Source organism: Primulina huaijiensis, chromosome 8 (assembly GCF_012295235.1).
Source record: "Primulina huaijiensis isolate GDHJ02 chromosome 8, ASM1229523v2, whole genome shotgun sequence".
Taxonomy (NCBI): domain Eukaryota; kingdom Viridiplantae; phylum Streptophyta; class Magnoliopsida; order Lamiales; family Gesneriaceae; genus Primulina; species Primulina huaijiensis.
In genome coordinates, this window is record NC_133313.1 from 4,757,745 (window position 1) to 4,771,771 (window position 14,027).

At 32.3% G+C, this 14,027-nt stretch overlaps 2 protein-coding genes across 5 annotated transcripts; both read left to right on the forward strand.

Annotated features, from left to right (window-relative positions):
* Window positions 1-2,703: 2,703 nt before the first annotated feature.
* On the forward strand, window positions 2,704-5,541 carry LOC140982285 (homocysteine S-methyltransferase 1). 4 transcript variants are annotated; one of them, XM_073448747.1, is made up of 8 exons: window positions 2,704-3,031; window positions 3,702-3,758; window positions 3,873-4,072; window positions 4,309-4,438; window positions 4,667-4,870; window positions 4,941-5,012; window positions 5,099-5,269; window positions 5,358-5,541. In XM_073448747.1, the coding sequence occupies exons 1-7, from the start codon at window positions 2,867-2,869 to the stop codon at window positions 5,237-5,239; spliced, it is 969 nt and encodes a 322-aa protein (XP_073304848.1). In that variant the 5' UTR covers window positions 2,704-2,866; the 3' UTR covers window positions 5,240-5,269; window positions 5,358-5,541. The 4 variants fall into 4 exon arrangements, with proteins under 4 accessions (XP_073304848.1, XP_073304849.1, XP_073304847.1 ...); XM_073448748.1 differs by having other exon boundaries at window positions 5,364-5,541; XM_073448746.1 differs by having other exon boundaries at window positions 5,099-5,264; window positions 5,352-5,541.
* Window positions 5,542-11,124: 5,583 nt separating this feature from the next.
* LOC140983362 (zinc finger protein CONSTANS-LIKE 16-like) lies at window positions 11,125-13,288 on the forward strand. Its single transcript, XM_073450392.1, has 2 exons — window positions 11,125-12,358; window positions 12,776-13,288. The coding sequence occupies exons 1-2, from the start codon at window positions 11,306-11,308 to the stop codon at window positions 13,028-13,030; spliced, it is 1,308 nt and encodes a 435-aa protein (XP_073306493.1). The 5' UTR covers window positions 11,125-11,305; the 3' UTR covers window positions 13,031-13,288.
* The last annotated feature ends 739 nt before the right edge of the window (window positions 13,289-14,027 follow it).

Consider the following 14,027-nt stretch of genomic DNA (forward strand, 5'->3'; position numbering starts at 1 on the left):
TCCATAATAATTCTAGCATGATTCCACCCATAATAGAGGTCAATGGGGTTTAATATTTTATTTTCCAAAAAATATTAAATTTTTTTTTAATGTCAACTCTTATACGAAAAAGAGTTCATGCTTTTTTGCAATTTATTAGGGCTCAACACTGTCAACAATCATTTTGACCAAATCGATGTGTTTTACTGATCATGCTTCACACTTAATCTAACTTTCTTCGTTTTACTCGAGTTTCACACTTAATATATTTTTATCGCCACTTAATTTCGTTTCTCCAACACAAGTAGCCATAAAATTATTTTGCTATCCATTGTTTGATTATAATATAATGATTTTGGGTCTATTTCGAAGTGATGAAGACGATCTATTTACAAGAGAATAAATGATAGTGTTTCACCATTTTTATGATGCGGAGTTTCAAAAATAATATATTGATAGGAAGTTATAAACCGTGTCTGACAGTTTGGCACATCTATTTTTATAGGACAAAAACTTGTGTGATACGGTATCACAGATTATATTTTTTGATACAAATATCTTATTTGGGTCATCCATAAAAAAATATTACATTTTATGCTAAGAGTATTACTTTTTATTGTGAATATCAGTATGGTTGACCCGTATCACAGATAAAGATTCGTGAGACCGTTTCACAAGAGACCTTCTCTTTTTGTAATTACATTGGGGGGTTAGGAATTTTTGCTTGCTTTAGCCTAATATAAAAGGCTTGATCGTATGCTACAACGATAGTTTACTCTCTGTGTACAAAAATATTTTGATCTCTATATTTCTTTGAGAGTTTTATTTTCTATATATTTTGTACAATATGTTCGTATGATCATTTGAATTCAAAATAAAAATACGTGAGAATGACAATATGATCGTATGAATGTCTTATATTAAATCATATGAGACGTAATATACAATACATAACATAGATCAAACCAAGATTTCTATGTTTTAATATTTTATTTTTTATTTTTCTGCAGAATGACACATTTTTTTGATTGAGCAAAAATTGTTAAGCACGTCAAAATTAAATTTAAATAATAACATTTTTTTTCCAAAAATAAAAAATAAAAATATTATTTTATATTCAAAGTATGCTGTATCAGAATATAATATAATATTATTAAGCATGTCATATCTCCCAAATTCTAACTTTTAAAACTAGGAGAAGTTGGTGAAAAATCCCCAATCAAAATATTTCTTTGGGTTCACTTCCTACCCACAACATTGTGGTACTTGTCTGGAAATATGGTACTAAAAAAGTACCCAAAGACTGAACACAAAAAAAAATCGACGGCTGGAGACTGAAGGCCAATTTACCGTAACTAACGATTTCAATAATATATTAAATGCAAATTTCATTAATTAGTCATTACTTAATGTTTCACCAACGTGTACATCTACACCTTGATATTAATTAATTTCTGCCGTTTCTCATTTATGTAACCCGTGATCTGACGCGTTTGTAATTATTTTTATAATTCATTTTGTTTATATTTAAATACAGATCAGAATATAATTATAAAAAATAGTGAAAGACTATGCTGTAATTTTGATATATGAATTAAAAAATAAATATAAAAAAAAGGGCAAAAAAAAAGTCTAAACAAGAATTAAACCATAACTAGATAATAAAGAAATATAGATTCTATCCACTATGATATAGTTGGCTTACAATAAAATTCTTGCACTTTTGTCATAAATATAATTATTAAAATAGATAATAACACTAAAAAATTATGAGTAGGTATCTTGTGAGACGGTCTCACCAATATTTATCTGTGAGACGGGTCAACCCTACCGATATTCACAATAAAAAATAATACTTTTAGCATAAAAAGTAATATTTTTTCATGGATGACCCAAATAAGAGATCCGTATCACAAAATACGACCCATAAGACCGTATCACGCAAGTTTTTGCCAAAAATTAGCTATTATAAATGTCTTAATTATAGATGTTACTATTAAAATATAAATAAAAACTACTAATTAATATTGTCATTTATGAATTTGAATTTTTGATACGACTTTAAATAAATCTAACAATAATCTAATTGATATACAACCGTAATCCATGACCTCTTTGATATTTCATATTCAAATTATATATATCATTCAAACGATTGACCGATGTGAGAATCCACCAATTAAAAATAACAATTTCTAGAATCTCGTGTTTAATAAAATAGCCAATATATGATATATAATTCTATTAACATAAATAATTAGTGAGATGAGGAAAAAATTAAAATTATTTTTTTTATTTTGATATTATTTGTTGTCAAATTTTATTTTTCATTTATTATTTTTTAATTCATTTTCTCACGTAAAAACGATGAGGTAATTATGTGACAGCGCATGTAATATCAGATCAACACTTTCAATGAAAAATGATTAAAATTATTAAAAATTGAAATATATGAGACTATATACGAAGTTTGACAATATTTAGACGATCGTAATCACGTGAAGATAAATATATAATACTAAAAAATCAATTTTCAAAATTGAGAAAGAAAAAATAAAAATAATAAACAGCATTCTTTCAGGAAAAAAATGGGAAAAAATAATGAAGAATTGGGATGGAAAAGTAGGTAAGATTTAGGCTTGACAAGTAATATTACCAAACAATAGCGTAGACTACAACAAAGTTTGTAAATAAACCCCAAGTTAAGCCAAGTAAGAACCTTGACTTAGAATCCGTCCACGTTCACACGTTAGTGCCAGTCAGCAGATTCCAGGCGAACGGATACCTTAAATAATCCGAAACGCGCATACAGAATCGACGTGCCTCTTTGTTCTTTCTTCCTTCGAAACTCCTTATTCGAGAAAGCCTCTCTGTGGCTTTGAATAACATGGGGAGAGAGAATAATGCGCTGGAGGATCTGATAGAGAAGGCCGGTGGTTGCGCCGTCGTAGACGGCGGTTTTGCCACCCAGCTCGAGAGATACGGCGCCTCCATTAACGACCCTCTTTGGAGCGCCCTCTGCCTGATCAAAGACCCCAATCTAATCAAACGGGTATTAAATTATTACGCGTTTTGTTTGTCATCACAGGATCGAGATTTTGATTAACGTTGCACTTGTACATAACCTTCGATTTACAAAATTGTTTTGTACGTAAATTAATGAAAATGGGTTATTTTGTGAATGAGATTTTAGCTTTTGGGTCAGATTCATGGAAATGTTGTATTTTGTTTTTCTTTTGAAAAAACGAATTCCATGAAGAATGTATAAAAGTCAAATTAATTAAGAATTTCGAATGACTTATATGTGAGAATCTGGGGTCCTTGCAAAGATCTCTCTCTAGTCTCTACTTACCAAGTTAACTAATACGAAGGTTGGTTCGATCAACTTCAACTTCCAGTTATAAAACTATTTTCAGGGCTTTTCGCCGATGGTTTTTGTAACCCATAGATTCAATTATAACAAAATCCCACGAACTCAAATATATATATATATATACACGCCTTTGTGATTAAAATATTGAACTCACCATATGCATTTTCAAACGTGGTGCCCGTATTTTTTTTTCATGCACTCTGTATCTCAAATGTATGTGGTCCTTTGGGACGATACCCCAAAAGTAACATCGAATTATCAGACTCAGAGTTGTTTAAAGATTATTTTTCAAGTTGAAATTTGACGACGGAGGCGGAATAGTTATTCGTGTTTAAAAAATGGGGTACAGGTACATTTGGAGTACTTGGAAGCTGGTGCAGATATATTGGTAACTTCATCATATCAGGTCCACACCATTACTGTTTTCTTATTGGATTTTTACAGCCATTAAAATGGCTTAGTTTTGTAAGTTTAATTGAAACTGAGTTGGAAAGTTTTGATTTACCTTGTGAATGAACAGGCAACTATACCAGGATTTCTATCCAGGGGATTGTCCATGGAGGAAGCAGAATCATTGCTTACCAAAAGCGTGAGCATTGCTGTCGAAGCCCGTGATAAATTCTGGGTCTCCGGAAAATCTAGAGACAATTACAGCAGGGCATTGGTTGCCGCATCCATCGGAAGCTATGGTGCTTATCTTGCCGATGGTTCAGAGTACAGGTGAGTAGAACGTTTGCTCAAATAACTGATGATCTTCTTTGCCTAATGTCCGACCAAGTTGAACGTGGTGCTCTCGTTGGTTATTAGTTTCGGGCAATGATGCCTTGGTCTCTGGTTCACACATGCTGAGCATGATAAAGTACAAAAAAAACTATTTTCCATGTCTCCCCTAGTGAACTTAAGTTTTCGCCGCAAATGGCTTTCAACGACTTTAATGCATAACACTATGAATGCAGTGGGAATTATGGACCTCATGTAACTTTGGAGAAATTAAAGGATTTCCATCGCCGTAGGCTGCAAGTTCTCGTGGAAGCAGGGCCAGATTTGCTTGCTTTTGAGACCATTCCAAACAAACTAGAGGCTCAGGTACTCTTTCACATTTTTAGAATGCCATGGAAAATTTCATGACATTTCCATGTATTGCAAACTATGTTTTCGAACAAAATAGTAGTGAACATTGCTGTCAGTTTAAGCTGGTTGCGGAAATTGCCGACAATTGGAGTTGAAGCTCAGTTTCTAAAATTTGAATAGCTTTAGGCAGTAAGTTCTGTCTTGTGATTAAAATTTCATGATCTGAGAAATAACTGGCGGCAGGCTTGTGTTGAGTTGCTCGATGAAGAAAAAGTCGAGATCCCATCTTGGATTTGTTTCAGTTCAGTCGATGGCGAAAATGCTCCCTCAGGAGAAAGCTTTGAGGAGTGCCTTGACATAATCAACAAAAGTAGCAGAGTTGGTGCAGTTGGAATAAACTGTGCACCACCTCATTTTATTCTTACACTTGTACAGAAATTCAAAGAGGTAATTGAAAATTTAATGGCTACAAAGTTGATTTATGATCAATTTTTTGATGAAAATGTACAATGTGCAGTGGACTGGGAAGGCCATAGTTGTGTACCCAAACAGTGGTGAGATATGGGATGGCGTGGCCAAAAAATGGCGGGTGAGTTCGAAATTTAGCTCATCATGATCCATCACTACTTGTATTGTTTGATCTCGAAACCTGATTTTTGTACCTGAAATTTTCAGCCATCCAAGTGTTTCGATGATGAAAAATTCGAGATCTTTGCATCACAATGGCGGGATGCGGGCGCGAAACTCATAGGAGGCTGCTGTAGGACTACGCCTTGTACTATTCGAGCCGTTTCTAAAGTTTTGAAGAAGAGATGAGAAGAAGAATTTTGGAAGTATAAAGGTTGTGTTGTAGTTCCAATGCTAGTTTATGGCTTGTATTTTTTATTGATTAACGTGTTTTAAAAATTTTCCCATTTATCTTCCACAGGAAAAGGGTAAGGGCTTAAATCATTAATATAACATAGTCATTAGAACACAAGTTATGCTAAGAGAACACGATGGTTTGGTACTCATCCATGGCTTCGAGGATCAGCGTTGAGTAAGGTCACATGATCCCCAAGATCCAGCACTATACTCGTTTGCGGAGCCAGCAATTTGATACTATCCGGGCTAATTTTTTTTTATAACAAAATACAAAATATTTCAAGTCAATTAACTTCGTAGCAATGAGATATTCGGAGATAAAATCTTAATTTTATTGGTTCAATCTTTCTTTTTCTATTTGTTGTTGCTGATGACTGCTAGTTCATTGAAAATATCGAGCTTTTGGTGTGATTTTTCATCAAGTTTGAAGATATATTTATAGGGGATGAAGCTGGAGAGTTACAACATGTCATTATCCACTTAATGGCCATAATCATCAATTATTTAGCTGTTACAAGTCCCTAAAAATCTGCTGAAAATGCTTCAATTTGATGTCGTTTTTTCATTCATTATTTTGATGTTACAAGGTCATTGAAATATCATGGTAATGTTGTTAAATTAGAATATTTCAAAATTCAAAATCTTGGCTATTACAAGGCCATTGAAATCTGATGACTGAAATGCTTGCTTCGAAAATCATGGTCTTCACATACCATTAGCTCATAACTTTCCAGTGCTATACAAGAAACATACACATGCAGATTTCGAAATTCTCATGTTTAGGCTCATACATATACTAAACCTCTATGGTTTAAATCAAATACCCGAGTTAAAACGAAAGCTCACTTACTGTAGTCTTAAAATTCTTGAAGAATAAGTGAAAGCTCGTCTGGACTTCCAGGAGCTGATCCGAGAGTCGTTCTAACTGATATATGCTGATATGTGTTGAGGTTGTGTAACTTTTTCTTCAGATTTTCGTGATGTATTATGAGTAATTCACACCCAAGATTATGCCATAACTTTTGTGTATATTTGTCGAAAATCTTGTACGTGGGTAATGACATTCATACATGTTATGTGAACCGAAAAGAGGCTGTATTTAACTTTTGTGTAAATGGTTCTCAAGGAATTCGAATGTTACATTTCTTCGGATTTTTGGAGCAAGAAATCACAAGTTTAAACAAAATATAAATTATAAGAGGAGGAAGGGCTTCAAATATTTTGAGTGGCTTCTTCGGCAGAATATGAATGTTTAATTTTCAAGAAATTGTCATATCCGTTAGCAGTTTTGTAACATATAAATACATGACAAACAAGTATATTGTAAAAAGACACACTATCTCACAATTGATGTCTTTAATTTTAAAGACACAATTGACCGAAAATAGACATCCTATGACATACAGAATTAACAAGGTGTACGTGTATGGGCCGAGATCCATGTTGGTTCAGCCTAATTGCCTATAATCGTTAAAATGACATATCATTTTCTTAAGGAATTGGTGCAGAGACAGTTGGGCGCATTTGATGATTTTTTCATGAGTAGCTCATTATTTTGTTCAACAACTAAGCTCATAGTATTTTTTGAATCCATACTAACAATATTACTGCTGCAGGAGGAACGCATTTGATGCATGAAAAATGAAGAAAGTTTTTTTTATAGAAAATCTTCGTCAGTAATATTTTCTCCACAAATTTTGAGCTATCAATTAATCTTGAATAATACAGAGTTATAATCGCTCACATATTTGAAAACTTAAAAGGCGAACATGGATCCATTCATAATGGGTTTTTGACATGGTCAAACTTTTCTTTCAAATTTTTTCAATGTTATTGTGGCTCTTTTATAGTGAGATACTCAACTTTCCATTATTGAGATGGTGAAGAAGAAAAATAAGTGTTTTTTGTATTATCTACATAGATTCTTTTTTCCCCCTTCTTTTATCGTATCTTCCAAATTCTTAGAGACGAGATGAAATTCAGTGTCCAAAATCCATGACAAGTAATTTGTTCCCATTAAATCAAATGCTTCAAAATCAAGTTTGATGATATTTTCCATAGCAACCACTACATAAAATAAATAAGAAATAATTAGAATAATGATATTTATAGAATACATAAGAAAATTCATTGGTACATATCGTTTAAGTAAGCATGATTTGTTGCCATATGTAATATCAAGATTGAAACAAGACAATTTATAATTAAAGCTTGTTTAGTAATTTAAGAATTTTATAATAAACTTATAGTTAGAGAATTATATTAAAAAATATGTAATTACTCACATATAGCTATATTATCATAGTTAAGAATCAATCAAATATTTATGATTATACCAAAAATATTTAATTTATCCTAATCTTTCTATAATCTAATTTTTTTTAAAAAAATCAAAATAAAAATAAAAAATGTTTAATTTTGTTACTGCTTACAAGTAGAATCTTAAAAAATCATGGATATTAATTCAAATTGATCAAAATATAATTTTACGTGTGTGATATATATTTAATATTGAAGCATATGAAACAAATAAATGTATTCAACACTAATTATGGAAATTATACAATATTGTATATGAATATAAAAGAGAATGTATTTCTAATTTTCATCTAGTCCATATTTTTCATAAATATTGACAAACTTCATATCTTAGAAAAATATTCTTCACAAATCTTAGATCAAGAATTTCGGCAAACCTCGGAAGATCGATATTCTTCAGAATATTGAATAACTTTTGATTTTGGAAAAATATTATTCGGGAATATATATAAGTCTTCGATATTTATATTTATTTGTAGATCTGTTAATATTATCAACATAAAGTCATGTTGTGCTATTTCAAAAGTATCAATAAAAAATAAAAATTGTGCTTTTTCAAGAGCATAAATATTTATATAGAATTTTTGCTAATTCGAGAGCATCAATTTTTCCCCAATTTACTTATAAGCTTAATTAAATTTATAGATTGTCTTCTAATTATAGTCTGACAAAATCTTGTAAGACATNTAATTTATATAGGGATCAAAAATAAGTTTAGAGAGGTGAATAAACTTATTTAAAGTTTTCTAAACTGTGAAGCATTCTTAATAATTTTTAGGCTGTTAAGAAATGTTCTTGAACAGATAGTTATGAAAAATTACATTTTTGGTAGGTCCAACTTGAATATTTTTTTTAAAAAAAAATTGATCATGTTGTCTGATAATTCACGATTTTAGTAAACTAATTTTTTAATTTTTTTTATTTTTTCTTTGTTCATCGAGTGTTGATGTGATTATGTGAATGATGATGTGACATCAAAAATTACTGACGTGAGACAAGACATTGTTGATACATGTTATGCCATTTTAGCACTCTAATAAAAAAACTAAATTTGAAAAAAAATAACCATTAAAGGATTAAAATCATAAATTGTCCGATAATATGAGCGAAAATAAAAAAAAAAAATCAAACTACATAACTAAAAATTAATTTCTCCACGTACATTATTAGGAAAAAGGATTATTATTATTATTATTATTATTATCGCATTATCCAAAAAGGTGGGAGTTGTGAAAAAGAAGGGTAGGATTAAAATGGATGAGGTCTCCACATCATATTATCCAATATGATCATACATTATAACAATATTCTATATTATTCTCTTTTCTTTTTGTCCTCAAATTGACAGCACCATTAATTCGGAAATAATCTTAGCCAAACGTTCCATTTTACATTGTTAAGTCAATTAGCACTCGAAATTCATAATCAAATCACTATCTTATCACATTTTTGACCATACCATTATCGTTTTTCACATTTTATTTTGCTAGTACTGATAAAAATCGAACCAAACTAATTAATAATTAAAATAAATATATAATAAATTTCACACTTTTATATTTTACTTTTTTCTAAAGAAAAATTATATTAAGAATATTGAGTGATCAGTATCCTTCAAATATCGATTAATTTTAAATGTCCCTTAGTATATGAGCATGTGATGACGTGCATTCTGCTAATTGAACTTCCCAGAAGACAATTTTATGACAGAAATGGACGCTTTGGTCTGTTCGTCTGGACAAAACGGGACCATGCGATTTATTTATTGGGTTGCGATATTTGATATTACACTCCAAACAGTGTTATTTTTTTAAATACTATATTATATATAAATTCCAACTTCGAACTTTTTTACTGCTGATTTTAATATTTTTTTAACTTTGAAAGATGGAGTCATTATGTTAAAATTAATGACAAAAACTTGTGTGAGACGGTCTCACTGGTCGTATTTTGTGAGACGGATCTCTTATTTAGGTCATCCATGAACAAATATTACTTTTTATGCTAAGAGTATTACTTTTTTATTGTGAGATTCGTGAGACCGTCTTACAAGAGACCTACTCAAAATCAATTAGGATTTTCTCCCATGTATTAGCATAAGTGCCCATATATAATAAAGTTAATTATGCACTAAGTCATTATCAATCATTCAACTATGTATTTAAGTCTTTATATTTTTCCTTTGATAAAAATCTATATATAACTTGAGTATCGAAGAGATTTCGTAAAAAAAACTCCCATAACTATCTTGTTGGTTTGTTTCTGCTTTTGATGCCATTATTTGGAATAAAATATTGATGGAGTCCATTAATATCAAATGGAAGTTCTAGTACATCATATGAAAGATCATTGATATTTTACATTCAAAATTAATCAACATCCTACCTGAATTATTCCAATTTTCAGCTGCAACATATGTTATTCTTTGTGAATAGTTGTATTTATCATTATATGGGAGACTGATATGATATAATGGTGTATCTTATATACATAGTGAATTTCACCGCTGACCGGATGTTGACGTGGAATTCATGTGTCCAGCCACATCAGAACTCTCAGTTAAAGTGAACTAAAATTGTCAAAAATTGAAATATGCGTTACTAAGATTCAATTTAACATAAATGAGCAAAATTAAGGTACAAAACTTCTGGTGCACTGGCATAAGCCTCTCCACGGGGGAGAGACATGTTTTCAGTCTCAAGTACTATTAGGGCAAAATTCCACCATCATGTAATAAAAAAATTACCAAAATTACATAAAGACAAATATATAAAACGAAAAATGAAATTTTCATTATAATTTATTTCATTAATAGGTCTTTAACAAGTTGCTTCACCCAGAGCCAATCTCAAATACAATTGTAAAATTTCATTATATTAAATTTTCAAAATTTGATTTGGTGGTGGCACCAACTTTGCTTTTTGTCCTTTCAATCGCATTTTGTCGAAGAGCAAACGTGACATCGAAAAATGTTGACGTGTCATCGAAAAATTAATGATTTTTTTGTAAATTTAGTAGACCAAAACCAAATTAATCAAGCTAACTGATCAAAAAAATCAGTTTTTAGTGATTTAATATATTCCTACATTTCATGAGTGACGTCCCAACCATAAAAGATTCCAAATTCATCCATTTCTCTAGATTCACATGGAGAAGTTTCTTTTTCACTCCCTCTATACATTAACCTGTGTCAACATAAGTTACTGCTGCTATTTCTTTGTGGAAGAGGGGACCAAACAGCCCATCATACAGATACAATCCTACAAAAAGGGTCACCTTCTAATATATTAATCAAGAAATTGACACTGTATTTAAGATTGGATCAAAGACTTATTCTCATCCAGCCAAAGGGACCCACCAGAAATCCCATATTCAGACAGTTGACCAATGAAAAACCAGACATTAGGATCAAATTTTGTCTCCACCAATGGCAGAAGAGATAAGGCCCCTCTTGTAAGACTCAAAAGTGTAAACCCCATTTCTTGTTTAAACCTTCGAAAGTGCAACCCAAGAAGAGGATCGAGCTCATAAATATGGTGCAAAAGTGCATGCTTTGGGACCCTTTCCCCGAAACCCCACTGCAAATAATTGCACAAATTTTTCGATACATAAATAAATTAAGAAAGCCCGCATAATTTTCTTGATTTGATTTGCACTTTTCTTAAGAGAAAATTCGAACACATTCTAGATTTGAACTCCATGAATTCAGCTAAAAAGTTGTCCAGCGCCGTTGGCGCAAAATCAGCTAGAGCTTGCGATAACTGTATAAAAAAGAGGGCTCGATGGTATTGCGCAGCAGATGATGCATTCTTGTGCCAATCTTGTGATTCTTCTGTTCATTCGGCGAACACCTTAGCCCGAAGGCACGAGCGGGTTTGCCTCAAAATCGCTTCAATAAAATCTCTAGATGCAAAGCTTCAAACTTCTGTGCCATCTTGGCATCAAGGCTTCACTCGAAAAGCTCGAACACCGAGGCAGAAAAAACAATCGAAGTTTAGTTTTTCTGATGAATCCATTGCAAGAATCCAAAACCCGCTTCACCTGGTGCCTGAAATCTACGGTGAAGAGCACTCCCATGAAAACGAAGAGCAGCTTCTGTATAGGGTTCCTATTTTCGATCCCTTCGTTGCGGAAATATGCAATTCTGGTGAAGCTGGGAGTAATATTCATGCAGAAAGTACCACACAAGGCTTTGGAAATGATCAGTCCAAATTTGCTTTATCCAATGATCTGAGCCAAGAAATGAAAAGATTACCCGGGTTTCTTCCAGGTGAAGCGGATCTTGCTGAGTTTGCTGCGGATGTTGAGAGTTTATTGGGCAAAGGTCTGGAAGATGAACTGTTTGATATGGAGGGACTAGGGCTAATGGATTGTGATGATCAAAAGGAGAAACAATATTGTGATTCTTTGGAGATTGAAAGAGTTAAAGTTGAGGAAGAATATATTACAGGTGAGGATGATCATGATCAAGTTGGTGTAGAAATTGATTTGGGCAGAGAAACTTTTGAGTTGAATTTCGATTATGATTCTCCAATCACATGTGAAGAAGAGGAAAATAAAGCAGCACGAAGTGGCGAGCAGAATTTGATGAACTGTGTTGAGGGAAGTAGAATTGATGATGATTTAAAGAAACTTAATTTTTTGAGGCTTGATTGTGAAGGTGTGATGACGGAATGGGACGGCGAAAAGTCACCGTGGACGACCGGAGAAAAGCCGGAAATAGATTTCGGTGACTGTTGGCCCGATTGCATGGTACGCCATTGCATGCTTTTACTACTAATTTCCTTGTTCATGTCATCTAATAATATTTAAGTATAATTCACATATCATATTTTAATTTCATCTCCTAATTTTGGGACCAAAATTGAATATTTAAACCCTTGTATAGATTATATATCTACAAGGAGATAGTTACAAAAAGCCCTCTTGATGACCATTTTGTTTCGAAATTGCTTCCGGCCACCTAATACATATACTCACAAAGAACAATCGTTCGATTAAGTCTATTTGTAATCAATATTGTTATCTTTAATTTGAGGTGGATTCAGAAATTTCGACTAGTAAGTAAACCTACAAGCATATATAAACTAAAACACTAATAAATAATGTGATATATATTTTCATATCTTTAACTTGTTAATTGACATTTTTTCTTGTTACATATTGCAGGGAACATGCGGACCAATGCATGCATATGGAGAAATGGGAATGGCGAATGGGCATGGAGCGGCCATGTTAGATGGAGGGAGAGAAGCGAGGGTGTCCAGGTACAGAGAGAAGCGGCGTACGAGGTTGTTTTCGAAGAAGATAAGGTACGAGGTACGGAAGCTGAACGCGGAGAAGAGGCCCCGAATGAAAGGCAGGTTCATAAAGAGAGTGAATTTCGTGAATCCTGCTCCACCTTTAATCCCCTTTGCTAAGTAAGGAATTGTAACCAAATCGTATGACCAAATGCATGCCTGTATAATTATTCGATTACCTGTTAATTAATCTTGCTACCTGCAATGGCTTGTTATGCTGCTTTGGGAGAGGCTTATCGGCCTCATTTCTCCAAGAATCTGTGTAAAACTGTATGTATCTAACAATTTTGCGCATGTTTCATTAGTTTCCATGTGAAGAAAAACCCCAATATATGTTTGTACAGTATTTAGTGTCTTTATTTAATAAGAGTGAAGATTTACAGTATACTGAATTTTGATTGTCACGAATGATAATACATTGCATCGATGTGTACCTTGTTCGAATTAAGTTTTTATATATGAGGTTATTTGTGATTTTACCTCAAACTAATTATATGTTTATTTCAACATTGCATTCATACATTGTACGAGAAGATCAAATACGCAAGGGAAATATTGTAAAATTTGTTATATAAATTAGATTGTTTTTACTTCATCACTGTGTAACTTATCAAAGTCTGGTTTTCGTGCATTAAGTTGCATTTTTCCGGTTTTGATATTTGTTTGGTCGAAACCATTCGAACTAACGCAAATTGATCACTTGGCGTCAAAGGATACCTAGTTGGCATGATTATTGGCAGCAGCAACACCAACAATAATAATACGCCAAGCTTACCAATCCAAAGAACAATTTTTACTCTGATAAACGAAAATCAATTAAAATAAATAAAATATTCACCTTCCATATATAGTTGGTTTTGAGCACCCAACAAACATGCGCCAAAGATTTGAGTTCCATCAAGTCCACATAGAGATACATATTAAAGGATAAACATTACAAAAAAAGCACGCAATTGCGACGGTTTTTGTACGCACGCAATTGCGACGATTTTTGTCACAGCCTTCACAATTCAAAATTGCCCACATTATAATTGCAAATAACCATGATTTTCTAAAACCTTGGTAACATAACAAGGGTATTTCTTAAAAACCATTGCTCTTTATAGAGATAGTTTCACACT